The sequence below is a fragment of the Aspergillus fischeri genome, genomic scaffold (assembly GCF_000149645.3).
Source record: "Aspergillus fischeri NRRL 181 1099437636264 genomic scaffold, whole genome shotgun sequence".
NCBI lineage: Eukaryota > Fungi > Ascomycota > Eurotiomycetes > Eurotiales > Aspergillaceae > Aspergillus > Aspergillus fischeri.
The window spans coordinates 771,884-798,457 of NW_001509762.1; the positions used below are offsets into that span (position 1 = coordinate 771,884).

The 26,574-nt window shown below is 49.1% G+C and overlaps 10 protein-coding genes across 10 annotated transcripts; 3 read left to right on the forward strand and 7 right to left on the reverse strand.

Annotated features, from left to right (window-relative positions):
* Positions 1-639: 639 nt before the first annotated feature.
* NFIA_075110 (Ran GTPase-binding protein YRB1) lies at positions 640-1,717 on the reverse strand (the record flags this gene model as incomplete). Its single annotated transcript, XM_001259478.1, has 4 exons — positions 640-710; positions 772-900; positions 958-1,216; positions 1,433-1,717. 4 exons carry the CDS (start codon positions 1,715-1,717, stop codon positions 640-642), a joined length of 744 nt encoding a protein of 247 aa, XP_001259479.1.
* A 524-nt stretch (positions 1,718-2,241) lies between these two features.
* Positions 2,242-4,797, reverse strand: NFIA_075120 (uncharacterized protein; the record flags this gene model as incomplete). The annotated part of the gene is made up of 1 exon (XM_001259479.1): positions 2,242-4,797. One exon carries the CDS (start codon positions 4,795-4,797, stop codon positions 2,242-2,244), a length of 2,556 nt encoding a protein of 851 aa, XP_001259480.1.
* A 1,891-nt stretch (positions 4,798-6,688) lies between these two features.
* On the reverse strand, positions 6,689-8,445 carry NFIA_075130 (glycosyltransferase family 15 protein; the record flags this gene model as incomplete). The annotated part of the gene is made up of 5 exons (XM_001259480.1): positions 6,689-7,030; positions 7,091-7,502; positions 7,560-7,646; positions 7,697-8,104; positions 8,174-8,445. 5 exons carry the CDS (start codon positions 8,443-8,445, stop codon positions 6,689-6,691), a joined length of 1,521 nt encoding a protein of 506 aa, XP_001259481.1.
* Positions 8,446-11,267: 2,822 nt separating this feature from the next.
* Positions 11,268-12,615, forward strand: NFIA_075140 (PH domain-containing protein; the record flags this gene model as incomplete). The annotated part of the gene is made up of 3 exons (XM_001259481.1): positions 11,268-11,513; positions 11,574-12,323; positions 12,388-12,615. 3 exons carry the CDS (start codon positions 11,268-11,270, stop codon positions 12,613-12,615), a joined length of 1,224 nt encoding a protein of 407 aa, XP_001259482.1.
* A 525-nt stretch (positions 12,616-13,140) lies between these two features.
* On the reverse strand, positions 13,141-14,718 carry NFIA_075150 (DMT family transporter; the record flags this gene model as incomplete). Its single annotated transcript, XM_001259482.1, has 5 exons — positions 13,141-13,428; positions 13,497-13,912; positions 13,975-14,047; positions 14,163-14,480; positions 14,602-14,718. The coding sequence occupies 5 exons, from the start codon at positions 14,716-14,718 to the stop codon at positions 13,141-13,143; spliced, it is 1,212 nt and encodes a 403-aa protein (XP_001259483.1).
* Positions 14,719-15,530: 812 nt separating this feature from the next.
* Positions 15,531-16,474, reverse strand: rab7 (Rab family GTPase YPT7; the record flags this gene model as incomplete). The annotated part of the gene is made up of 6 exons (XM_001259483.1): positions 15,531-15,640; positions 15,694-15,841; positions 15,909-16,088; positions 16,149-16,244; positions 16,311-16,364; positions 16,445-16,474. 6 exons carry the CDS (start codon positions 16,472-16,474, stop codon positions 15,531-15,533), a joined length of 618 nt encoding a protein of 205 aa, XP_001259484.1.
* A 488-nt stretch (positions 16,475-16,962) lies between these two features.
* NFIA_075170 (ATG16 family protein) lies at positions 16,963-17,698 on the forward strand (the record flags this gene model as incomplete). Its single annotated transcript, XM_001259484.1, has 3 exons — positions 16,963-17,047; positions 17,125-17,480; positions 17,540-17,698. The coding sequence occupies 3 exons, from the start codon at positions 16,963-16,965 to the stop codon at positions 17,696-17,698; spliced, it is 600 nt and encodes a 199-aa protein (XP_001259485.1).
* Positions 17,699-18,287: 589 nt separating this feature from the next.
* Positions 18,288-19,855, reverse strand: dot1 (histone methyltransferase DOT1; the record flags this gene model as incomplete). The annotated part of the gene is made up of 2 exons (XM_001259485.1): positions 18,288-19,251; positions 19,311-19,855. 2 exons carry the CDS (start codon positions 19,853-19,855, stop codon positions 18,288-18,290), a joined length of 1,509 nt encoding a protein of 502 aa, XP_001259486.1.
* Positions 19,856-20,503: 648 nt separating this feature from the next.
* spb1 (rRNA methyltransferase spb1) lies at positions 20,504-23,059 on the reverse strand (the record flags this gene model as incomplete). The annotated part of the gene is made up of 4 exons (XM_001259486.1): positions 20,504-21,057; positions 21,118-22,780; positions 22,837-22,986; positions 23,042-23,059. The coding sequence occupies 4 exons, from the start codon at positions 23,057-23,059 to the stop codon at positions 20,504-20,506; spliced, it is 2,385 nt and encodes a 794-aa protein (XP_001259487.1).
* A 500-nt stretch (positions 23,060-23,559) lies between these two features.
* NFIA_075200 (uncharacterized protein) lies at positions 23,560-26,364 on the forward strand (the record flags this gene model as incomplete). Its single annotated transcript, XM_001259487.1, has 5 exons — positions 23,560-23,700; positions 23,777-25,699; positions 25,761-25,840; positions 25,904-26,053; positions 26,109-26,364. 5 exons carry the CDS (start codon positions 23,560-23,562, stop codon positions 26,362-26,364), a joined length of 2,550 nt encoding a protein of 849 aa, XP_001259488.1.
* Positions 26,365-26,574: the final 210 nt, after the last annotated feature.

Here is a 26,574-nt window from a genome sequence, read left to right on the forward strand (position 1 = left end):
AGTGTGACCCGCCACCAGAGAGCTGAATACACCCAAGGTCGCTTTCATTCAAATCTCCAGAATGAATCGGAACTCAACTGGCTGTACCACAAAGACTACGAGAAGATACATGTCTTTCATCATACGACTAAGTCATAGCGATACTGAATTACAAGAACCTCCGCCTACATCCAATGCCTGCAATTGAGGATGCGCAAACGAAAGCAATCATTGCAAGAAAAAGGTTCACAGAGCAGATCTAATAACTAGAACAATTCGTACATAAACGTGGTGTGTATTCATGCGTATATTCGAAGGGATAGTATGTCTATCTACCAACAAATTGGTTCGAACGTCTTAAGGCACGCGATATCACCTGCCAGACGACGAGGGCGCGTTGAATCTGATGCTCGGTCGACTTAGTCTCATTGTCACCAGCTTACAGAATCATTCGCGCACTCATGTGAAAACATCGGGGGGGGGGGGGGGGGCGCGGAGGAGGGGGAGTGACAAGAGGATGCTGTGGCGGGGAATAATGGGATTGATGGGATGACGATGAATCCAGGGACAGGCCATAAGTCAAAACTTGTCGAAATAGGATCGAAATTCAATGGTTACAAAAGACACCGCAATCTCCAGGAGCGTGGAGCTGCAGACTTCTTACTGCTGGCCGATAAGCTTCTCGTTCTCCTGCTGGGCCTTCTCGAAGGCTTCCTTGAAGAGATTGGCATCTGTAATGTCTGGTTAGCAAACATTGAATAGATACCAAGCTTATCATCATCCAGGACTTACTCTCGCTGTTGGCGAAACGAATGGCCAGGGTCTGGGCCTCAGGTTCACCCTCACTGACGTCCGCAGTTACGCTCCAAACCCAGCTGCGGTCACTGCCAACATTGGGCTTGAGCTTCATGTCGGGGACAACTGCAGAGCCATTAGCCTCAACACAATCAACTCACTGGGTAGTAAATAGAGACTAACCGTAGTGGTTAGCGCAGACCTTGAGGGTCTTGTCTCGGCGCATCACTAGCCGGGTCTTCTGGTTCTCCTTGTGCTTCAGAAGTCTAACATCACCGGTACCACGCTCCTTCCATTCCTTGCTGTCAGCGTCGAATCGGAACAGCTTGGCACGCATCTTGAAAACCTGCTCCTCGAGCTCTTCGTTGGTCTTGGTCTCGACCTTCTCCGTCAGGCGAATAACGGGCTCGAAATGGACATCAGGGGACTCGGGCGCCTCATCCTAGGTTTATCGAAAACTGTCAGTTCATAGCTTCTAGAGCACGTATCACAGTTCATCTCGCTCTAGGGAACCAAGCTTTCCAAAAATGCTGTCCATCACACGCTGTAAAAAAGGAAAGAAATTGAAGGACACGACCGGAGGAACGGCCACCGCATCAAGACAACCAGCAACAAGCATCATAGCAAGACAAACACCAGTGTAAAAAAGCAAACTCACCTCTTCTTCACCCTGCTGAGCCTTAGAAGAACCAGAAGGTTCATCCTTAGCATCCTCAGCCTCCTCCTTCTTCTCCTTCTTGGGACCACCACCGAACATGGAGAAAACACTGTCAGATGTCTTGGTGGCAGCATCCTTGACAGTGTCAACCGCAGCCTCGGTCACGGACTTTTCTTCCGCAGGCTTGGACTCTTCAGTGTTGGCGGCGGGGGTCGTCTCCTCAGGCTTCTGAGCCTCAGGAGCGTTGGTGGCGGGGTCAGGCTTGGTTTCAGCGACGTCAGACATGGTGGAAGGATCTGGGTTTCTAGAAGTTTTGTAAGTTGGAGTTTGCAGTTTTGAAGCGAAGGTCAATTTACCTATTACTCGGATAAGAGAAAGGTTTATTTGTGGTGGAAGGCAGTGAAAGGAAGAGGCAAAATATGTTTTGATTCAGGGCCTGCAAAAGGTGGGGAGTTCGTCCCGCTCACAAAATAATCATGCCCGGCCCCCCAGGAGTGTAGCCTAAGGCTACAATTACTCCACTAGTGCCACCGCTCAAGGCCATTCCCTACAGAGTGCAAAGCACAGATGATCTATGACAGTCCTAGAATTCCCAGTCTGATTTGATGCGTGAAAAGCGTAAAGTAGCAATTGTTCCAGTAATTGTCATCAGATAAGCCATAGTCTCATAAACCCTGTTAACCCGTGCTTATGAATATCCGTCCGTCCCTATCGCCTGAAAGATTTCCCAAAACAAAGATAGCAGGACAATCGAAAGAAAGAATAAAAAGCAATGAACTATAGACGCCAGGTTTCGCCGACAGCAGTATTTATGACGAATCTTCCAGGTGTGGGGAAGCTTTTCGCCTCATCAGACCCTTTACCCTTCTCTGAGCCCTATCCAAAGCGTCGCATTTCCTAGCGTCTCGCATTTGGCGCTTGAGGGCCTCAAGGTCGAGACTTCGGGCAGAGGTGCTGACTTTGTTCCATGTGTTGCCCATGAACCCTCTGGCCTCTCTGCTAAATCTGACCCTGTGACTCTGTATCACAGATGAGGCGGCCAGAAATGGTTGCACAGCAGTGCGCTTCACGACCTCTGAAAGTTGCTTTGACGTAGACATAACTGCCTCTCTCGTCTCCAGAGACAATTGCGCAGAGCCTTGCCGAATTATATCAGCTTCATGTCGCAAGAAATGCGCCTTTTTCACTACATCTCCCATCATCAACTGCAAATCGGTGCACAACCGACTATATGCTCCTGACAGGCCGGTGTGCGCCGAACTCAAGTCTCGCGCAAGTTGGGATGAAATAGCTTGCGCCGCTCGCTTCCAGCTCGCGATCTTGAGCCAGGGTGTCCCCAAATCAACTGACATGGTCTGGTTGAGGAATGGCTTTGTGTCTGCAGTGATGATGATGTCGACAACACCATAAGCATCTCCCCTGTCCAATCTGAGCGTGTACACTCCTTCGAATAGCTTGGAGAACTCGTAAGCAAGAGAAACATTGTTCCTGCTGATTTGGACATCGAATTTCGGTTGCTTCTTCATGCTGAAGAACGTACGCGGAGGCTTTAGAATAAGATGACAATCACCGACTACCTGTATCTGGAATTGGTTCGATTTCGCCTCCTGTGCAGGACCAGATGCGACTCCACTAATAATGTTCCCGATGTGAGATCGACTGGAATATTGACTTGTGAGCAGCTGTACTTCCTTCGCGGATGCGGACGGCGCTGAAAGGGAAGTCTGTCCGGGTCCTCCCATGAAAAGAAGGCTGGAGGGGCTTGTCAATACAGCAGGAGATGGGGTGTTCGAAAAGGTGGGATGAGAGAAAAAATTAAAGAGGGACACAGTAGTAACCTGCAAAGCCAAATAGCACAATGTGATAGCTGTGATGAAAACGATTGTCATGATACTCAAACGCAGGAGGGGCGTCCAGTCGCGGTCGTCATTTCGGTAGTAAACGCCAGAAAGCGCCCTGTTGAAGATCTCCGTGGTGAAGAATCTCTTTTTCATCTCTTCTGGAGAATCTGATAGGTGCACTCGGGTTTTGAATGGCACTCGAGGATAAACCTCTGCTAGAGAAGCCAGGTTCCGGTTGAGTTGCCCAGGAGTAATGCTCTCGAAAGTCTTCAGATCGATGGGGTACCTCCTCAGAACTGTACTCTTCCCAGTAGTTGGATGGCGAGACTCCAGACACATATGAAGACTATGGTAGTTCAGAGAAATTGGCTCGCTCGCCATCTTCCACAGCGGCTTCTCTGAGATCATCAATATCGGAACACCATGTCTTTCCATGAAGATACGAGCTAGGTTTTGCGTTTCCACAGCATCGGGAGAGTCCATGGTCGAAAGGAAAAGGATGGCTACGTCCGGGAGTGTCCAGTCCGAAGATGATGAGACGGTGTAGTCTAATCCGCTCCAAGAAGATGTGCATGGGGGCCGGTTCTTGAACATCAGGCTGATCGAGCCAGTATCGTCGGTCTCAGCGTCAGAAAAAGCCTGTACACACTCGTCGACAATGAGCTGCACATGGATCGGAAGAAGTTCTGCAAAATTAGGTACGGCCCCTGCACCAAATGCAGTGGGAACGACATGGTATCTGGAAGACTCTGTGGAGCTACTCTCATAGCTGCTGCATGAGCTCGAAACTAGAACATCACCAATTTTGTCTAGTATGATAGTGCGGTAATCAGAGTGCCCAATATACAGCACACGAAACGGTTTCTCGGTGTCAAGGCTTCTTTTTGTCATTGTCTGTTGGACTGTGACTGTGAGGAGGGAGTCTTGATAGTCGCAACCAAGATGCTCTAGGAGTTCTGTGGACTCAAGGCCGTCAATGACCCGGATAGTGTGCTTCAGCTCTACTCGTTCGGCTTCAGGCCACTGCTCAGGCTCGACGAATTGAATCGACTCGCTCGATTGATAAAAGGCCGTCTTAGCGGTAAGGTTACTACCGTCGATAGCATCACCCCTTTGAGTAAACAGGGAAGGAAGCTCCTGAGACTCAGAATTGTTGATCCTTTGATTATATTCCTCCTCATCAGTGTCGTCTTCGCCAACCGCGTCGGCCTCGCTGCAGCTGTACTGGTCATCAAGACTCGCAACGTCGTCTGGGCCGGTCTGATCAATCAGAGACCCCGCGTCAGTCTGCTCAGAACGAGTGCCATCCTCAGAATGGGCGTCTGAAGCACTCAAGGCTGCCCAACTTTCGCTCAACGATCTGCTGGCGTGTTCTGCCGCTGGAGTTGACGTCATACTTGTAGGTCTCGATCGTGATAACCACTCTTCAACGGAACCACTTAGCGGTGGGAACGTTGGGTATTGGAGGTGGGGCGTGCCTGAGACAGAGGGACGTCTGGAGTAGGGCTCTGGAGAGTCAGCCATGTTTTCAGAGTGCGGTTGTCATCGAGCAGAGATGGTTTTAGCAGTGAGGTGGACTGCGTAGTCTCGGTCGAGTACAGAGAACGAAGACTTGAGTCTAGTGGACAGATTTGAAAGGGGGGATACGTTAACTTCACAGGGGAAGCTCTGCCCAGTTCTATCTGAGAATGATAAAGGACAGTTTGTCAGTGAACTCCCCAGATCAACTCTGCCTAATAGGCGGATGCCCGATGATGACTATAGCAGCGGAGGGGACGCTTCCCGGGCTAAGCGGAGAAGTCAGGTGCACTGAGGCACAGAAGTCAGTTGAATGATGAAAAAATCCAAGAATAAAAACCCTTGTCCTACATCAAAGAAAGGCTAGATCAGTGTATGAGGAATCTTTGACAGATTATCTCAAAAGCAGCGATTACTTTACCAGGTGAGGGGAACGGATTGTGCCTGTCAATGTAGATAGCAAGAACAGCCACAGGCGGGCGGGGCGCATGACAGCGGATGACTGGGGTACTACAAAGTCCGTGTCGATAATTTCAAGGACCGGATTATCGAAGTCAGGTGGAGGTTGACTAGTACCTTAGGTCCAGTATGCCCTAGGCAGCAATTAGATACTAAGGCTGCAGTTACCTCATCATGTGGTGTTCACCATCAGGATGAGACATCATCATTCAGTCGTTTATCGTTATTATCGTTGGAGCAACTGATAACGATAAAAGTATCACGGCTAAACCCGAACAGGCCTAGACTATGAGGTAGCTCTATGTCAGGACCAGAGGAGGATTGGCCTTCCACTTTACTGAACACTTGGTTAACATTATGAATTGGATCCGGAGTATCTGTATCTAACCTGTACTCGAATGCCCCTCAACATGCCATCCTCTTCCTATTCTTTACTCGTCTCCGGAAGGAATTGCTCGGGGATGGAGGCTAGTTTTCTGTAAATGCATGATCACAACGGTACGTACAAGCTTACACTTAATTCGATCTTGCGAAACGTCACAAAGATGGATTAGCTCATGTTCTATGGACAAGTCATGCTCAGTGTATTATTTGAGAATCAATGACGCATATGAAGGGCCCTTCCTCAACGCGGGCTCACCGGGGACAATATGTACAGTCGTCATGAATTAAATGCAGAAGGGCAGAAACAAGAAGGGGATACTGGGTTCAAAGGAGACAGGGAGGCAAATATCAATATCGAGAGGCATGGGGAAAAAGAGGTAGGAATTTAAGGATTAGATATCGGGGGCCTCAATAACGGTCACATCGCCGCTGTGTCATCCTCGGTTCACATATAATGCTAGGCCTCGAGAGTCCGAGATGGCCATATTGTGGCATGACTATTCCCACACCGTTGCCAAGGATGCTCTCTTGGGGGCTTCAGCGAATGGCGATCGAGAACAGCACTCGCTCAAAACCGCGGCAGGCCGACGGAAGAATCTCCAAGGCATCTGTCTGGTAACAGGAGCCTGCGGAAAGAAGACTCTACACGAGTCGGTCGCTGGCGGCGCATGAGCCACAGCATTGAAAGCTGCATCGTCGAAGAGTCGGACCAGTATGCGCAAAAGACAACTCTTCTGAAAGTCGGTCAAGGTATTCTCTGAAAGGAGATGAAGATTTCGACAAGAATTATAGAACGTGGCATCCAAACAAGATGTACGAAGCACGCTAGATGAATCTGTCAATATGACGGTGTCACGCCATCTTCCGTATGAGAAGTCGTCAGATCCGTTAAAACGCCGTCCAGAAGAACCCCACGGCCAACACATTCTGCAGGCCCAAGCAAAAAAACTCCCAGGACGACCCAAGTAGCGCTCATAATCGAACAAGTAGGCACGGAAAGGGTGTTGCAAACATTATACAGAGTACATTGACGGGTTCCAGAGGCAAATCAGGTCTATGGAGATGCCCATCCTCCAGCAACTTCTACCCATTCGGCGAGACAGCTGCCTTGTTTGCCTTCAACATCCACAATATCAGTATCACACCTGCATCTGCAACCGACACCGTTCTCCTTGACGGCGTCAAAAGTCGCCCAGTATTCATCTTCCTCGATTCGCGCCTTCTCATCCACCGTGGTCTTTTCCAGATACGGAATTCGGGGCAGTTGTCGCGCAGGCGCATTTGCAGGGCAGTGTTGGATCGTGGTGTGACGATAGCCAAAATCACGGAAGTAGTGGATGTCGCTAGGAGATAAGAGAGCGCCAGCGGCTAGCGAGTGGATAGGCGCATCACCCCACTGTTTAAAAAAAGGTGTCAGTCCAACCAAATAAAGACCACGAACCAATTGCGAACTTACTCTCTCCATCCAGAAGCCCCCGCTCTTGTCCATCATCTCGAAGAAATCCTCATATTCTTTGCTGCGGAACCAATCCAGGCGTGCGATTTCGAAGTTACTCCAGAAATGACACATGTTGTACTTCTCGCCCTCCATAGCCTCTGGATCAACTTCAGGAAGAGCATTCTCGCCCGGATCGGTAAGGAGTATCTCGTCGGGAAGCTTGTCCTTCTTCTGTTCTTCTTCCGGCTTGGGTTCCTCCTGTTCAGGCCTCTCAAGAAACATCTCCCAAAGTCCCTTCGACTTGAGATTATTCTTTCGCATATAGGCGGACGCGTAGCGGAAGATGTTGGGTACAGTTTCGCGAAGTTCTTTGACGGCGATAGTGAAACCGTAAGTCTTATTAGCCTCGGCCATCATGATAAAAGGATCACTATTGCCCGTAGTTAGAGGATGCGGCCAGTTGCAAAGACGGGAGTGCTATGCGTACTATGTGATATCGCAGAAGTACTTGATCTCCGGCTCAAGACGCCAATACCACTCGTACTTCATGAGGAGAGGATGCTTGTAGAAAAACCTGCCGCCACGTCAATCATAGCTAACCACAACAAACCGCGAGACACTCACCCAGAATAGAATCTGCACATATGATGGTAACTTTCCATGCCTCCATACATGATTGCAGCATCTCCTTGTTTTCTGATACCTTCCTTGGCAACCTCGTGGTCAACCCAGTCAGGGAAACCCCACATGGTCTCATCGATCTTGCCAAACTCCACAGGGGCGCTCGTGTAATTCTTGACGGTGGCCTTGAAGTCATCGTCGAAGTCGCCGTCGTTCAAGAATACATATGGATAGTGGTACCAGCGATTGAAGTGACGTTCGATGGATTTCAGTGACTGAACGACACCCTCCAATTCCTTGTTACGGGCGAGAACGACAAACGCAGCATTCGCCCGTTTATAGTCAGGGGGCACCTCTTCAACTGGCAAGCAGCCAGTAGCGAAGACCTTGTCATATTTCTCACTTATTCTCCTATAGCAAAGAATGGCACGTTAGCTTTGAGGATTGGTACGATGAAGGGGCTGTGGATGAGAGTCGAACCTGATCGAGGGCGGAGTGCCTGCTGGAATGAGAATCCCGCCAGGAGAGGCTGGATGTCGTACGAACAAGAGTAAAATGAGGATAATCACAAGGCACGGAAATAACAGAACAAAGCCTAGGGGTATAGAAATCGACGAGTTGCCCTTTAATCGTATCCTGCGCTTCAGGAAAGCAAATCTGGAGAAATTCCGAGCCTTTTCGCGTGAGCTGTCATCGAAGGGTAGATTCGGCGTTGAGGGCAACCGCTTCACAATACGCTGAATGAAGCTCATGATGGCAGTGTCTCCACGCTGCGTCGACTTCGAACAAGTCGACGCAAAACACCAATGTCAGGTTCCAGCGGTAGATTCAAGGCTCTGTCCGAGTCCGGACGAGCAGCCTAGTCTGAACAAGAGCCGTGGTTGATGAGCAGAGGATAGATGCTGAAGTGGTTTGCAACAATCCGCACGCGAGACAACAGGGAATCGAAGCTGATGGATGTATACCAGCTGCAGATCGCAGAAATATGGACAGGAATGGGAATAGAAGAGTATAGAACAAGGTAAGAATAAGTTCGCAATCAAGAAAGAAAAAAAAAAAAAAGACCAGCAAAGAAAACGAGTGGCCGGAGGAGAACCTCCTTTCTCTTTCCAACTTTTCCCTCTTCAATCGACCTGATGCGAGCAGGTGCGAAAAGCGTTGAAAGCAACGCAGGGGACCGTTGTCCTAAGCAGTGAGGCCGAAGACACGGGGGTAGTCGACGAGGTCATCAATCACAAATGGGGTTGGGGAGAAGAACGGGATGGGGAGGTGGAAAAATTGCGGGAGGCATTCAACGACGGGGCGAAGGTTTGAGGGTATGATTTTGGGGATGGGAGAATTGGGAGATTCCGCCAAGCCCAAGGAGGCGCAAGCCGCTCGCTCTGGTCACTGTCACACCGGAACGGTAAGTTTACAAGCGGCTCAAGCCGTAATACCACCGGCAGTACGGAGTACGGAGTAGATAATCTACCTATGACCCTTAAGGAACAGGCATTTTCTTCGACTCTTTCTCAGTTCACAGCAGAATACTACTACCTTGCCTAGTATCAGATTACTACCGAGTCAGTATGGTATTCGTATCAATGATGAGATGAATCAGATCGTTGGTAACTGATAGTTGTGCAAACGCAATTCAAGACATCGACATGACCTTTTTCTCTGATTGCGATGTTCTGCTATAGAAGAGCGCATTGATCTTTCGTCTATCCAAATATTCAACCACGTACCTCTTGGAGTACGCAGCGCGTAATACTCCGTACTCTCTATGCAGGGTCAACTACGTAGATTTGATATTAGCTGATTGGCAATTTTAACCTTTGAAGCATGCATATGTAGTCGCATTTGGACTCACCTACATCACTGATAATTACAGAGGTACAAGGGAGTACACAGTACATCGAGGAGGTGTTATTATTGATCAGGAGATTCTTCCACAATTCTGGCATGCCAGCGAGGAGTCTGTTGTGAGTGCGTGTGCTTTCCGGAAGACTTAAGGTACCTATCATCTCAAGAAAGTCCTCCTTTAATTACAGTATCCTACCTAGGTGTGCTCATGATGGACTACCGGCCCGATGATACAGAAAAAAATGTAAAGTAATGACAGTCTCGACTGGAGGGATCTTCCCTCAGGTACCACCGAATGAGGAGTTCATCCCTAGGTACCTGTACCTACCTTACCTTACCTTACCTCATGACTTGGTATTTCACGTACATTAAGCTAAACGTACGGTAATAGGCTATGGAGAAGATATAAACCTCAAGTTACCTCCCTGAAGTCGAACCCTTCAGACCCACACGTGACCCTTAGTCTAGAGGATCTGTCAAGGTGGCCTCTTTCGCCTCCCTTTTTCCCTTGACCAGCGAAGGGTCTGGACCGTTGTTAGTACGTCGTTGTTTTTAGAAATGGAAGTCAGAACTTAGTGTGCTGTCCTTGGAGTTCACACACAAGCTCAAATCTAGAGGTGGAATGAAATGATTTGTTATTATTCTTTCTCTTGAAAGCGATCTATAATTCACCCATATCTTCAGGCAGATAGTTGAGATACTTGCATCCAGAATTAGAAATAAGGGGTTTTCCAATAATCCTCTTGGGTCGACCACTAACAGCATCTATTTAGTAACCAGCCTACTCTTGTATTAGCTATTACTACCGAATCAAGCACCATTTATGCATAGGAAGAGAGGTATGCGCCCCTGAGAAGACAAGCACAGCCGATACTGAAGTGTGAAGTAGAGTAAGTAGGGTAGAGGTCATTCGCGAGAGGTTGATTCTATACCAGATCAGTGAAGCTTGCGATGGAATAAAAGTATGCGCTCAAGTCTACGGCGAAGCAGATTCAAGTCCAATCAACCAGTAGAAAAGGAGTCGATTCGAAACAGAGCTTGATTCAGGACCGGGAGGAGTTGCCGCCCTCACCTCAAGTAAGTAGTAGTCTACTCCTTAGTAGTAATCTAGTAGCAGCTTCACCCGACGTCCCAGACCTCGAAGCATCTCCTGTCGGATGATCTACCAAGTACTCATTAAAAGCCGCCCATGCGTTCCATGGGACTGTGATGGAGGAACTTCCTTCGAGAAAGGGTAATTGTTCCCCAATACATCACAACGAACAACCTTGAAAACAAGAGAGTGTTGTCCCTCATTAAGTGCAGCGCATTCTGCACATTCTAAGGTCTTCTTCTCCACACGACCGTCATCGCCGCATCTTAATTTCTTTCACATCGGGGTTAATTTCACCCCTCCTAGGACGTCCGAGGGACCTTCGGTCCTTGTGACGCTGTCTCGTCGATTATCCTGCCTCTCAGACAATCAGACAGAAAGTTGCCCTTCACCTGGGAACTAGTCAGAAATATTCCCATCGTTTCTGCCTACGTTCTCAGGTGCCCGTCTTGTATTTCATAGGGACCTGTCCCGCAGTGTCTTTTCAGATGCGGTCATACAATTTTGAATTAGGATCCTTATCATAGGCACCTTTTCGCTTCAACTTGCGGCCTGGGCATGTGGTCTCCATACTAAACCCTCCGTGACTTTTCATAATCTCGATTTTGTCCCTTTGAAAGGAAGTCTGCGACCACGATGGATCAAACAATGTCGAGCGCCTGCCCGCCAATCTCGGAGGCGCATATGAAAGCCCCCTCGATTCAGTTTCCCGACGGCACTGTCCAGCAGTCTGCATTTTTACGGCCTATACACCCTTCCCCCGCCTTTCGCAATGGCCATGTCAACTTGGACACATTTTCTCCAGTCAACGAAAATGGTAGCTTTGAATTCGATCGAGTCTTGAAAACCGGGAAAGTGCATCGTCGAGTGAAACACAAGCATGTAAGTCGCTTTCGATACAGAAGCACTAGTTGTTATGTCCTAACCAATATCCTCTTTTAGGCATTCCGAGCTTCTTGGAAGCCCGCTTACCTCGTCCTCCGCCCGAACCTCCTGTCTGTATATAAAGATGAGGAAGCGACAAGACTTCGGGCTTCCATAACTCTTTCGGAAGTCACAGCGGTTGCTCCGGTCAAATCCCCGCGATCGTCTCGACAACACGTCTTCGGTATATTCTCGCCATCCAAAAATTACCGCTTCCAGGCTTTGTCGGAGAAGGATGCAGAGGACTGGATTAGACGTATTCGTGCTGAAACTCGTGCGGACGAGGAAGAAGAAGCCTTCTTGGCTCTGTCGCGGAATAGAAATGTGCCGGCAACCAATAGGCAGCACGCCGAGGATACTACAGATCACTCGGAATTTGAATATCCGGGAAGAGCCAGCTCGCCTGAATTGGGACGGTCACTTTCGCCTGGCCGCTATTCCAATCGATACGGCTCCTTACAGGACCACTCGGGAAATGAGATTACTTCCTATTCGGAGTGGTCTGATGGACCTACAAGCAACACCAGTACTCGCATGAAGCCCAACCTTTCCCTGCAGAATTTGTCTACCTCGGCCCCTGTGGGTGGACAACAACTCCAACCGCGAGACGTTGGTCGCAGTCAGGACTTGGGGATCCTCCGCGATCCAGAGAGAGTTATTTGCAACGGCTATCTCCAGTGCCTTCGAATCAAAGGCGCAGTGCGCCAGTGGAAGCGTCTGTGGGTCGTCTTGAGGCCAAAGAGCCTTGGGTTCTATAAGGATGACCAAGTACGATGGCCCTATACGATGTTTTCTCAAGTGAGACTGGGCAACAGCTAACATTGATGAATAGGAGTACTCCGCTATCAAAATCCTGCCCATGTCTCAGGTCATCGAAGCCGCCGAAGTTGACCCTCTTTCACGTTCAAAGAAGTTCTGTCTTCAGATAATCGCCGAAGACAAATCGTACCGACTATGCGCACCTGACGAAGAATCTCTTGCCAAGTGGTTAGGCTCCTTGAAGAGTATTCTTGTTGCGCGCAAGAAGTTGGAGCCTGCACCAGGAGCATCAGCACCATGAATATTAACTTTGATGTGGAACAAGGCATCACTGGCTCAATTTCAATTTCCATTCCTTTCACTCCGACCATATTCTTCACTCGTTGCAGATCTCAAGTGATCTAAGGTCCTCTCCTTTGCACAGCGTTTCTTCCTTGCTATCATATTTGTTTCAAGACGTACATACCCCTTCTTGTGATGGCTGTTCTTTTATTCCCCCTTTTGTCATCCCTTCTTGTATTGCTCTAATGGGATAACCGAGGCTACTTAACGTTGTCGAGTTCATGGCAATTTTTGATGACGAGTCTTGACTGCTTCTGCTGTATCATAATGATCTCGTTCCTTCCGGTATTTTCCTTGCTTGTCTTCGTCATTGTTCTTCCACTGGCAACGGACGATGGAAATCAGTGTCTAATCGGTGTTACAACCTGGCTGTATGACGTCTAATAATTTTAATGCATTATTGGTCTTCTGTCTATGAAGGATAACGATGTGTGAAGGACGGAAAAGGTTTCACTTCTAGCCCAAACCATATGGAAACTCTTCATCAAGCGGTATCGCCTATCTCATCACCAGGGACAGCATCGTACCCGGCCGCCGAGGTTGCCTCCAGCTTATCATCCCGACTCTCATGGTTGACCACCAGGAATGACAAAAACACTATAGCGGCACCAACCCAGTATATCGCACTCGAATACTGTCCCTGCAGGAAGATTTGACCCACAAGCGAAAGCGGGATGGTCAAACTCAGCCCGACAGTCACGACAAGCGGAGTGGTAAGGAGCATCGCATACGCCCAACATATATCTGAAACTAGTGATGATACTGAATTTACCTGTAGAAATGCAAATGTCAGTCCATGGCGCCGCAGGGGTCGCGTTATTGTCACGACGTATTTCTTACCAGCACTATAGTCCATATTCTCCCGGTATCAGGGAGAACGAACGGCTCGATCCCGGTGAAATGTAAGATGACGAATCCCGGCCAGAGCAAGAGCATATTAAAGAGTCCCACTAGCCCGAAGAACAGCACCATATTGACCCGCGACTCATCGCCGACTTGCCTTTTTAGGACGATAGTGTAGACGCCGTACATGACTGCGCTGAATGCGGCCATCGCATCGCCGAGGGCAATCTCGGCGGTCGTCTTGTGGGGGAAGGTACCCGAACTGCCATCATCTCCGGGCGGGGAGTCCGTTGACGACAGATCTACGCGGGAGATGAGGATGATTCCGATCAGGGAAGCGATAACACCGGCAAGTTTGCGGACGGTGAACCGTTCTACCCCAATCATTGCGCCGAAGATGAGGGTCCAGACCCCTGGAAGGATGTGTTAGCCTGGGATTTATCAATCGGTCTCCGTGCGATTGATGAGTACGTACCGCTAGTTGAAGTTAGGATTGTGGTACTTCCTACTGTTGTGTATTGCAGACAGGCCATTGCGAAGTAATTCGCCTGTACAAGTCAGGCGCCGGCTTAAAGCTGGTATGTTGGCAGTAGTTAACTTACAAGGACCTATTCATGCTTGTTAGCTTGTATATTGAAGGTGCTTGTCATGCCGACTCCTTACCCATAATAGACAAAATTGGAAGCTCAATTTCGCAGTCGCCCTCAAGCCAAGCTTGCTAGAGCTATCAACTTCGTTCTCACTCTGTTGTCTATCTGCGAAAGAGGAGGGATGCAGCACGTCGGGTGCCTCGCGCTTCGAATCGTGCGAATCAAGATGGAGCAACAGGCTTTGAATAGAATCGATCTGAGACAATCTACCCTGGCGCCATAGTTTGAATAGTCTGCCCAGAATGATCGAGAAGAGAGGAATAATAAACAGCGAGCTGTTGATGTAGGTCACAAAGAACGGTTTCGAGTATGAATTATCCGCGAAGATGGTCTAGAAGGGATGGAAAATGTACAGTTAGCACGCGTATAGCAGGATACCAGCCATAACGAAGTCCCAGATGCACAACATCAGATAGGATCATTTCGAGAGTCTCTTCTCGAGATGCACATACGCTGGCCAAAAAGTTCGAAGCCGTCCACAAGACCACCACGAGTAGTAGGAGACAGATGCCTAGCGACCGTCTTGCGGCCCCAGTCCAGCTGGGACCACGCCAACTATATGTTTCCATGGGCAAGTTGTAGTATTGAAAAACTTATGGGAACAGAACGATTTTCATAAAGATAAGTTGAAGAAACGAGCGACGAGGAGCCTGGTCATTGATTGAAGGTACCCGACCGATTAGACCGATTTGTGATCGTGGATCATGGAGCACGATATCCTGCAAACCGTGGCGCGCCGATGCTAGGATGGAGAGTCGAGTCCATAAATCGCATTTGGCAACAGGCGGTGTCGATAGTAGATGGCCTGGTCCGTAGTGTTTCAGCGTGAAGCGGGGGTTCATTCCGATCATGGAGATGTCGATAATCCCGAAGCAGGGGAATATATGCCAAGCATCACGAGCTGCGCCCTGATAAGGCACGAGACTTGATCACAGTTGCTACTCGGCATACCTGTACCATTTTTGCTTCTTCTTGCGCTGAAAGTTCAATATCATTATTTGTAGTTTAATGATAGAAGCTACAAAGGAAATAGGTGCATGTGCAGCAGGGTTATGTGTGTGACTCTCGATTGATTGAGTATGCTGTCGAAAAAGCAAAAGGTTATCACCGATAAGCAAGAAAAGAAGAGTCAAAGAGCTCGAAACCCATATGATACCCTTTCCGACCAGACAGACAATAGGAAACAGGCAACTTGGTACACCGAGGAACTTTGAAGGTATATATGGATCCCAAACTATCGTAGAAAGTACAATCCTCCAAGCTCGCCAAATGGAACGAAGAAAGAAACAGCTCTACAAACCACAAACGCACGACATGAATGAATCAAGAATAGCAGCGGTGTTGTAAATCGTTCAAAGGTCATGGCCATCTCAGAAGCGCATCAACAAGCACAACCATCACGGTCACTATCGAGGTGGATGTTGATGGGATCGCTGAATTCGCCGTTGAACTCCTCAGCCTCTTCTTGAGCCAGGGCGCTTCGGGCGATGACTTGCAGCATATTAGCACAGCGTTCTCTGTTCATGTTTGAGCGAAAAACATACCCTCGAAAGCCTGCTCCACGTTGACTGCTTCCTTAGCGCTTGTCTCGAAGTAAGGGATGTTGCCCTTGGATTGGCAGAAAGTCATGGCGCGTTTCGAAGAAATCATCCGCTTGCTTTCCTCCACATCAATCTTGTTGCCGATCACAACCTGCAAACTGGTCAACATCTGCCCGTTTGCACATCAGAGGTCAGTTAGGGGCAGGGAAGAATCGTACGAAAGGAAAGCTCTCCGGGTCGCGAGGACTCGCTTGGATGAGGAATTCATCGCGCCAACTGTCGAGAGCCTCGAAGCTCTTGGAATTATTCACGTCGTATACCAGAACACAGCAATCCGCACCCCGGTAGAATGCAACACCTAAAGACTGAAATCGCTCTTGACCCGCAGTATCCCAGATCTATCCACAGGTTAATTCGCAATTCTCGGCGAATATGCGAGCCATGGGTGGTACACATGCCTGCATTGTTACCAGACGGTCGTCTACGAGCACCTCTTTCGTAAGAAAATCGGCGCCGATAGTGGCCTTGTAGCTTGCACTGAACTTCTTGTTGACCTATCGATCGGATGGAGGTTAGCGGTTTGGACGATATCCATCAATCGCCGAAATGAGGCCACTGACATATTGGTTCATCAAGCTCGTTTTGCCAACACCACTGTCGCCCAGAATGATGACCTAGAATTCCCAAAGATGCGTAAGTAAATGCCCAGCAATCTCAAGAGCCCTGACAGTCGTATGGGTTGAGGAAGATGTACCTTCAGCAAGACCTTCTTGCGTGACGCCATGGCGGTGGAGAGCGGGGGAAAGGCAGGAGGATATTCCTAGCAAAAGACAAGGGGGATGCGGAAAGCCTGTCAAAAGCGCAGTAGTGCCAGAGAATGGTAAAGCCTGCAGTCGTCAAAAGGCGAAAGGGTAGAGGTAGACTGGACGTATGTAGCAGAGATGAGGAGCAGCAACAGTTAGCAGCGCAGCTGTTGGGTCTTGCAGTGATGAGCCCACGCTAACTGGGACCGTTGGGTTCGATGATGCATGATGGCCCGAGCGGTGGCCGAGGCGGTGTAAGAGGGTGCCTGAGACATTATTCGTTATCGTCGCTTATCGACGACCATTTCGCTGATTGCCATGGAATGTCGCAGTAGAAGACTCCATGTCGAGCGTTGTATGCCATTTCACCCTACTCTTTGATCTGCGCTATCTACAAGGTTAACAATGTATTCGTAACCCGATAAGAACCGCTGGCAACTGTCCCGCCTCATCGCCGGAAGACTATCACATGGCTCACTGGAGGAATGAGTACTCCGCCGCTCTGGCGGCTCGCGATCGCCGAGAAAAGGCAAATATCGCTCTCTATAATGCTTGTATGCCACTGGATAAGGTCTATGGCCTACTGCGAAGCTTTTGTAAGAAGATAATCTAACAAACTGTGAACGACTAGATACGCAGCTAGCCGATCGAACTAGCCGAATTGCATCCGCCGGAGCCCAAGGTGCCCAATATCTCACAGGGGCTGGAGACAAACATACAGCGATCCCTGCAGCTGGGAAGTCGTTGGCAGGCCCATCTGTTACTGATATTCTAGCAGCTACACGTGCGGATCTCTCCGAAGCCCAACGTGCTCGTTCGGAGTTGCAGGCCCGGCTGACTGAGCTGAGCACCGAGTTGGAGAAGCTACGGAAGAGAAGCACGCAAGATGGCAGACGTATCCATGCTTTGGAGAGTGAAGTAACTCATCTACAAATGCGCGTAAAGGATAGGGATGCAGAATTGAAGGGGAAGGCCAAGTTACTCGAGGCATGTCATTCATTCATCGGCCATGTCGCCACTTGTTTGCTGACACGGTCGCTTCGTAGGACTTCCAAGACGAACTCGCGACTCTGAATCTGCAGCTTAACATGGCCGAAGAGCGATCCAGCAGGCTACAGCGTGAGAACCAGGAGCTGATTGATCGCTGGATGGCCAGGATCGGCAGAGAAGCAGAGGCCATGAATGATGCCTCAAAATTCTCTTGAGCTGCATCACCAACGGGGTGATATGGACCAGTCCTCTTCATTTAACTAGGGAATTCAGAGCCCCCATAAGAGCTTCCAGCTTCAATCCATTCCCGGTTAACAATGTTCTATGTACATAAGATTCATATCGTCCCCATCTAACTAACTCATCTATTCTTACAAGAAATGGTATCCAAGAGTCCACCGAAAAGTCAATCCGGCTCGCCAGAGCCGCCGCAGACCGCATGCGTCTCTTTATCTGGTCACAAATTGGCCTTCACCCCTAAGATTCGCGCGCGTGGAATAATATGACATGAAGGCCATCTTGCGATGGAATTGATGGAATATGCCAAAAAGGATGGTGGATCATCATAACAAAAAGGTATCATGGAACAAGAGAGAATATTTTCAATAGAAGACTCATTGCTCCAAGGCATGACCCGAAGGAATGTCAACAGACATGCTGATATATACGGGGTTACCCAATGCAAAAATATTCACATAAAATCAAAATGTCACAAAGGCGAGGTAATGCCAGGGGTTGTGCACCCTTAGTCGTAATGCCATGCAACGGTAATGAAATCAATCATGATGCAGTGAACGAGTTCGCTCACTCCATGCTATCCGCAAAAGCCTTGAGCCTGGAACTATCTTTGGTGGCAATAAAATATGTGCCCCCAACGTCAGTCCAGCTGACACTGTTTGACCAGTAATTCAACTGCTTGACCTTCAAAAGGTTGATCGGGGAGTACAGATTGCGAGACTGAATCTTGTGACCGGCAGGAACGAAAGACTTGAGTGACACAATCTGGCAGCCCTCCTTCATATCTAAGAAGTGATTGATGATCTCATTGTTGAGCTGAGGTGTAAAGGCTTGGTTGTTGATCAGAACAACATCTGCGCGTTTCAGAACATCAATGATGCTTTGCTCTTGCAGAAAGTCGCCGCGGACAAGGTGTGTTTTCCCTGGCGCAATACCCCAGAGCCGGCAGCGTGCTCTGAACTCGGTCTGCTGAAGTTCTGCCAGGTCACAAGCATTGGCCATCATCTCGCAGCCCCAACTTTCACATCCAATTTCAAGCGCAGCTTGCAAAACGACATTACCAACCCCAGATCCCAGGTCGACAAAGACTTGCCCCGATTTTAGTCGAGTTTCTTTGAAGATCGTGCTGATGAAACGAGGTAGGAGCTCTCCGTAAACGTTATCTGTTCCGTTTTCGTATCGGCGAAGAGATTCAACTCGAGGGGATACAGTACGCGCGTAAATCTGTGTCAATATCCTCTCTACCAGGGGCAGGTTCAACCGATGTGTCGCGTCCAAATGTTTAGCAATGGCCCCACTACGTCTTAACCGTTCGATCTCATGATTGTAGTCGGCCACAGCTTCTCGGAATTCCGTCTCGGACGAATGTGCCAAAGCTCGACGCAACCTCCGTTTGATACCTGTTGACTCATTGTTGAAGAAATCCGCCTCACTCCCAGGAATATAGTTCTCAGAAACGGTGTCGATAACATGGACGATATCATCAATAGGCTTGAAATCATCGTTGTCGCGGGGCACGACGAGGTTGAATCTACACCAAATCAAGCAGTTAGACAGGGTTATGGGTATCACTAGACCTGAAGTGCGTACCTTTCTTTCAGTGAAGCACTAGGATACTGCAGAAGAATCTCCGTCGGCCGGTCCGCCCCACCAAACGCTCGTTTGAAGTTTCCGGCTTTTTGCTTGGATGTAATATCTGCAGCGTGCACCAATGGCAGTGGTTTAACATTTTCCTCCGAAAATGCTTTCAAAGACCGTATGCGCCTCGCGAGGTCAGGCTCCGCACTATCCTCCGTTCTTGCCCGCTTGCGCAACTCAAATGATGTATCCGTGTCACTTGCGTCATCGTCACTCGAGAGTCGTTGCTCGGGAGTTGGCCGTTTCCTATTACGCAAGGGGGTACTTAAACGCTTCGATGGGCGATGATCAGGATCCCTCGAAACAGACCGGCTAGAGGAGTCTCGCGGCCTTTTGGCCTTCTCCGGGGGTGAGGTCTGCGACGATGATCTGACGGGGGTGTGCGAGGAAGATCTTGAGGGCGGCGCGGGCCGGGTCTGGACAACCTTACGAATCTGTGGCTTTTGAGCCTGCAGCGAAAAAGCGCCTCCTTTCTGGAGGTGATCGAAAAATCCCATGGAGCGGAGTTAGCGAAATCAGTCTGCGGCGGGGAGGTAAAAATATGTTGACGCGTCTAGAAATATGGACAAAGAAGGCAATAGCACACGCTATGATGAGTTCAAATGCAAAAGTCCCATAGACAATAATGATCAACAAGAATGCAATGCAATAATAGAGGGAAAAATGACTTGGAAGTACAGAGCACAAGGAGAAGGGAAGAAGAGCTGCGAAAAGTGAGCGGGCCAAGACGGATGATCAAGTCATTCACTAATAGCCTCAGGCCCCAAGGCACTAAAGCCCTTTGACAATTGCCACCTGCGGGTTAGAATTTCCATATTAGGCTTAGTGTGTACATTAGTATTCACTACTTATGCATAATCCATGCACCATCTCCACAACTGTGGGGTCTCCCAACACTTTAGGAATAGCATCAATTCACTGCCGACTGTCGACTTGAACAAATTGCTACTCATGTTTTGAAGGTCAATGCTAACATACATGTAGGACTAGAACAGGTGATTTAACAATACCATTCAGGTAAAACCTACGGTTGTTGCTATTTTTCTACAGAAGTAAAGCCAGCCCTGAGGGTATCAAACTGTAGTTCATATGTACGGGAGTATGATTGAAAAATGCCAATATCATAAACATAGTCTGCTGTCCGTCTATTTCTTCTTCTTGGCCAATCTCTTTTGAGCCCGGATATCCTTCTTCATACGCGAGTCCACAATCTTGTATTTGCCCTTCACTCCGCGTGGACGACCGGAGATACCTCTGTTGGCTCCCTTAGCAACAACCAACTTCACCTGCTGCTTGGGTTTCTTCTTGACCGCTTTGCTCATCAACTTCGCAATGGCCTGCGACTTGTCCCTTTCACTGAGCGCCTCGTCATCTGCCAGCAAAGCAGACTTCTTGCGCAGTTTCTCGAGTCTCTGAGCAGCCTTCATCTTTTTACGGCCCTTAGCCTCCATCACCTTCTTGATGGGCCGAGCATTGATGGCACGCAGCTTTTCCTTGATTGCGGCCGCAGCCGCCTTCGTGATAGGCCGTTGGGGCTTAGAATGCTTGTTTTCGTCGTCGAGGAACCATTCGGGGAGACCGTCAACATCCCGGAAGGTGTACCGATTGAAACCGTCATCAACAATGTCCTGGGACTTCTTTTCACCAGTGGCCATTTGCTGGGCAAGCGCCATGGCCTCTGCGGTGATGATATCGATATCTGGGGTAAAAAAAGTGGTTAGTGACTCCGTCTGAAAGGTACCTATTCATGGAAACATACCGAGTTGGCCGTTCTTCTTTCGTGGGTCGTCAGGCTCTTCAGGCTCGCTATCTGAAAAGACCTCAGTGGCCTGCGCCTTTTTCTTTGCATCCTTGGGCGCTTGTTTCTCCAAAACAGAGCCCCTCTTAGCGGATTTATCGTCCTCCTGCATTTCAATTGCGCTGTCATCGTCCTCAACATCGTCGACGTCACCCAGACCCTGGAAAATGTCTTGATCGAAGAACATCGCGGCTTTGCTGGAGAGTGTTCCCGATTTAGGAGGTGCTGGCTTGACCACCGCTTGGGATGCGCCGTCTTCCTCTGATTCCTCGTCATCTTCCTTGTCGGAGTCTGAGAAGCCGTCCCATTCATCCGCCTCGTAGTCTTTTCGCGCTTTCTTTGCCCGTACTTTGGAGTCCCGATCTTCTCTGCGCTCCTGGTACTGTTCATACAATGAATCGAGTTCCCTCTCCAATTGGTCGCCTTCGTCATCGCTTTCGTCGTCAGATCCCGTTTGATCGTCCTCACTGTCACTCTCAATTTCCGCCACCTTTCCAGACGCAATGACGTCTCTTGCCCCATCTCTTTCCACTCGCTTCAAGGAGAAAGTTGCGTCCTCGCCACCGGGCCCAAGTTGCTCCATGCCAATATCCATAGGGGTTGTCATATGCATTTGCATGCGTATTATTTCTTTGCGCTTCTTCTCATTCTCCTTGCGTCTTTCCTTCTTGCGCTTGGAGCTCTCTTTCTCCTGGAGACGTTGTAGCTCTTCCTGGATGGCCAACTCCTCATCCATGGGAGCTACCTCTGCGACCTCCTCAGGTTCATCGGTCTTGGCTTGCCCTTTTTTGACTACAAGCCCAAACTTTTCACGGACCTTTAAGCGCCATCGGAGCAAGTTCCGAAATTCTTTTTTGCCTAGAATCTTCAAATCCTCACAGCAGGTTCGAATCTCGTCCGTGGTCTCTTCCAGTCTGTTCAGAGTCGCCAACGCAAGATCTCCTCCCGGAGATTGTTCGAAGCTGAGTTTATTATAAGTACCGAGAATCGCGATCGGATCAGTGGTGTTGATGAACTCCGTGACCGGTATTTCCTTGAACTGTGTGTAATCACCTTCTTCGTAACCTTCTCTCTTTCGCTTCTTCTTCTCCGGATTGAATACACGCGCTTCGTTATTTGGCGTAGCATCTGTCAATTCTGCAAAAACATGCTTGGGGTCGAGGAATTTGGGGTCAATGCGTTTTGGAGCCTTGAATCCACGGCAGACGACGAAGATTTCTGCGGAAACATTTCGGGAAGAAGGAGGCTTTGTCGCTTCCACAGACGTGAAGAGCTGCTTGAAAACCCAGAGCAGAGGATTGTAGTCCTTCGATCTGAAGACCTTGGTGACAAAGGTACCACCCTCAACCAGGAACTCCGTGGCCAACTTCATCGACTGCAAGACCAACTCCGCCTGGGAGAAAGCGTCCTGAACCCACGCTGTACCAACATTTGGAGCTCCGTCGTGAAGAACAGTGTCTGCCTTCCAGTGCTTCAAATGTTGTCTGATCGTCGCGCGACACTTTTCTGTTGTAATATCGCTTTGAAAGGTAATGACTCGAGGAATTGGCTTGATTGGGGCGAGATCGACACCGATAATGATGCTCTGTGTGGGCATACACTCTGCCGCTACTTGACACCACGACTAATTTATCATAAGCCAAAGAAATCGGCGGGAAAAAAGGGAGTGACTAAACGTACGCCGGGAGCCGCGCAAAGATCCAGAAGGACTTTGCTCTTTTCCAAGAAACCATACTTCTTGTTTAGCTGGATCAATTTGAAAGCAGCTCTTGCTCGGTATCCCTTTTCTTTCGCAAGGCGATACCACTTGTCCAAACGACCTTTACCGTGCTGGTCGATGTTAGCGCAAAGAAGTCTTCCAACGTAGAGAGGAATCCTGTCATACCTTTTTTTGGATCGCCATTTCTGTGAATGGGTAGTCGAGACAGGCTCGACAAGATCCGGGAAGTGCACGACAAAAAAGTCGGTATTAGATGATTACAGGGGGGAGAAAAAAATCACAACGAACAAAAGAAGTCAAGAGAATGACCAGAGAGGCTTATCCAGCGTGTTATCCTCCTCCGATAAATTTCTCCCCGGCGGAAATAATTTTTCTGGTCTTTGGCGGGTCCCGCTCGAACTCCTGTGGCGGTGAAGAGATGCACCAGCCACAGTTTCATGCCTCAGGTATCAACTCCGAAAAGGCGGTGGAAATGATTCACAGATAACATGTGACATGATATCAGTGTCTCTGCCCGATAGCTTGGTTGTAGTGCAACAGGCCGACAGTGGCGGCTCTGTTGGACGCGGATCATTAGCAGGCACTCCTGTAAGGCTCATCTTCATCATCATTCTAAATGACCTCATCTCTTTATTGACTTGCACTTTGATATTTGCCTTGGTAATGTTCTACTTCCTTCTTCCATGGCGCCAACGGGATCTCGTAAGAGAATAAAGCCCAGCCCGTCCGGCCCGCAGTCGCAATCATCTGCCTCATTGAGCAGCGAGGTAACCTCATCTCCAGTAGGCGCAAAGCGCTCAACCTCGCAGAAGCAAGGAAGTGGTGTAAGTCAATTTTCTTGTCATTCAATAGACAGTTGGGATATTTGAGTTCAGTAAAGCTGATGTTATTCGTTCTTAGAACTGGTACCCTGCACTTTGGCCCGCGGTGTCTAAAGCATCTAAAGCGGCGCCTGTTACCGAGGTTGCCCGCGAGAGCATTTCGGTTGCTCAAAATGTAGCATCGAGCATGACTACCTCCTCGGAATCCCTCCTTCACACCCCAAAACAACATAGAAATCCTTCACTTCAGCTTACCAAGAAAAAAGGCGCATCGACCAGGTCTCTTCCTGCCGACGCTACGACAACAAAGATTAACATCGCTTCCGATGGTTCCGCATCCACTCCAACACTGGATTCCCAGTTCGATACTGCCGGTCCAGCCCCGAATTTGGCCCAGAAGGAAGGATCAAGCGAGGAGGCTGCAGGGGCTACTGACGATAAGAACGGAGAGCAACTAGAACAGACAACCGACACCTCCCCATCAGGCGCATGTGCTGGAGCGGTGGAACCGGGTCAGGCTCAATCATCCTCGAAGCCAGCTAGTGGCTGGTTCTCATGGTTCTATACAGCAAACTCAGCCGAAGAATCTTCCACTGGTGCTCAGTCAGAACGAGCGCGTGAGACTGAAAGCACCCCGACAGAGCCGTCCGCTGAAGACCAGACGCCGAAGAATTGTGAAAGCCCCTCCAACGACCCTGTGAGAAGTGCAGAGACGCCCTCTGAACCGGCCACAGAAGCTCCTACGTCATCGCAGAAGCGAACCTGGTTTCAAATGTTGTATGGTTCGTCTGCGCCGCCACAGGGGGCGGATTCGCTCAAGCCCGAAGAACACAAGGATAACTCCCAACCCGATTCCCTCGAACCTTCTTCTGCTGTAAATGCGCCCGTCCATGATCCAAACCATGCAATTTTGTCTTCAAACCAGCCGCCTGCGGAACCTCAGAGAACGGACGGTCCAGTTGATACACAGGCCAAGAACACTAAGTCGGGATGGTCGTTCTGGTTCAGAGATTCATCGCACAATCCGAATCAAGTGGCTCTAGCAGATCCTCCGTCAGTTGAGACTTCAACCGCGCAAGGATCATCTTCAAACCAGCCTCAGGACAGTCTACAGGAAGAAACAGGGCTGGAACAGAAAGCGGAAGACACCAAGAGAGTCAACATCAAAATCAAGACTCCTAGGAGCAGTGCTGCTGCCACTGACAGAATCCCCTCTCATGTGCAGGACCTTCCTCCTGAATCACCCCCACCACGAGTGTCAGAGGCAGCAGCAACGAAGCAATTGCAGAAAGTACTACCGAATCAAGTCCTACCTCGCTTTTCGGACACTTTTGCTGTGAAAGAAACACCCTCTCTCGTGCAGACAATTGGACGATTCTTGCACTATCGCAGAGAGCCTGATAATAAGCATGTCTATATGATCAGAGATCCCCCAAGGATCAAGAATGCATTGGCCATTGGTGTGCATGGGTATTTTCCCGCTCCACTAATACGGACAGTGCTTGGACAACCAACAGGTACCTCCGTAAGATTTGCCACCATGGCGGCGGAGGCCATCCACAAGTGGACAGAGAGTCATGGCTATGCATGCGATGTCGAGAAAATTGCTCTAGAAGGTGAGGGCCGCATCGCTGAACGCGTCGATCTGCTATGGAAGCTGCTCCTCAATTGGGTGGAGAAAATCAGGAAAGCCGATTTTATCCTAGTTGCATGTCACAGTCAAGGTGTTCCGGTTGCGATCATGTTAGTTGCGAAACTTATTGCTTTTGGCTGCTTGAATGCCACTCGTGTTGGCGTGTGCGCTATGGCCGGCGTCAATATGGGGCCATTCTCAGATTATAGATCTCGATGGATCAGTGGTTCGGCGGGGGAGCTTTTTGAATTTGCTCTGCCCTATAGCCAGGTCTCGAAAGATTATGAAACTGCATTGAAATGCGCTCTGGACTTTGGCGTTCGGATATCCTACATTGGGAGTATCGATGACCAGCTGGTATCTCTGGAGGTAAGGCGCTGATCACTTATTCCTGGATTGCTTCGCAGTCGCAGTCTAACTCTTGTCGTAGTCGTCTCTCTTCTCACCAGTGGTCCATCCCTACATCTACCGCGCGGTTTTCGTGGATGGCAGAGTCCATGCACCAAGCTTGTACGTTAATTTATTTCGCTGCTTGATCTTCGCCACCTTGCTAACGTCTGTTCCTTTTTATAGTCTTTCCCATCTGGTCGGTTTCGTACTCAAACTTCGTAATTTGGGGATCTCGGACCATGGCCTCATCCGAGAATTGAGCTCTCCGCTGGCAGGGAGCCTTTATACAGGAGAAGGTCATTCTCGTCTCTATGACGACGAGGCTGTTTATCGGTGCGTTGGCTTTTCCTTAATATTGACCCTCATAAGACTAACGTTCATCCCTTAGGCTGGCGATTGAATTTGCTCTGGAAACGTCGAATGTCAGTAACGCTACCTTAGACGTCAGACGGAGTCTCCCGTCTCCTTCGAACCCCTATATTCTACCGTTTGCCATGCGGGGTATACTCGAAGAAGAGTATGTTCGCCGCGAACTCTATGAAGAGACAATGCAATTATTAAGGCAATACGATGACTGGAAGCCCTCGAGCAAAGTTCTAAAGGATGTCAAATTCAGACTCGAGGGAATCAGGTCCAAACTCTAAGCGGGCGCCTGCTGGTGGTGGTTCTCCGCCGGTATATGGATTTGCTTCTTGTCCTACTATTGCTTTTTTGAGTGTGCTTTGCGTCTAGAAATAGAGATGATTGATTTTTGTGTTGCAGTCTAATCCAGTTCTTCACATAGATACCTAGACATGGTCACGTTGAGTGAAAAGAACTGTGTATATACCAAGCACGAGGATTAGAAGAATATC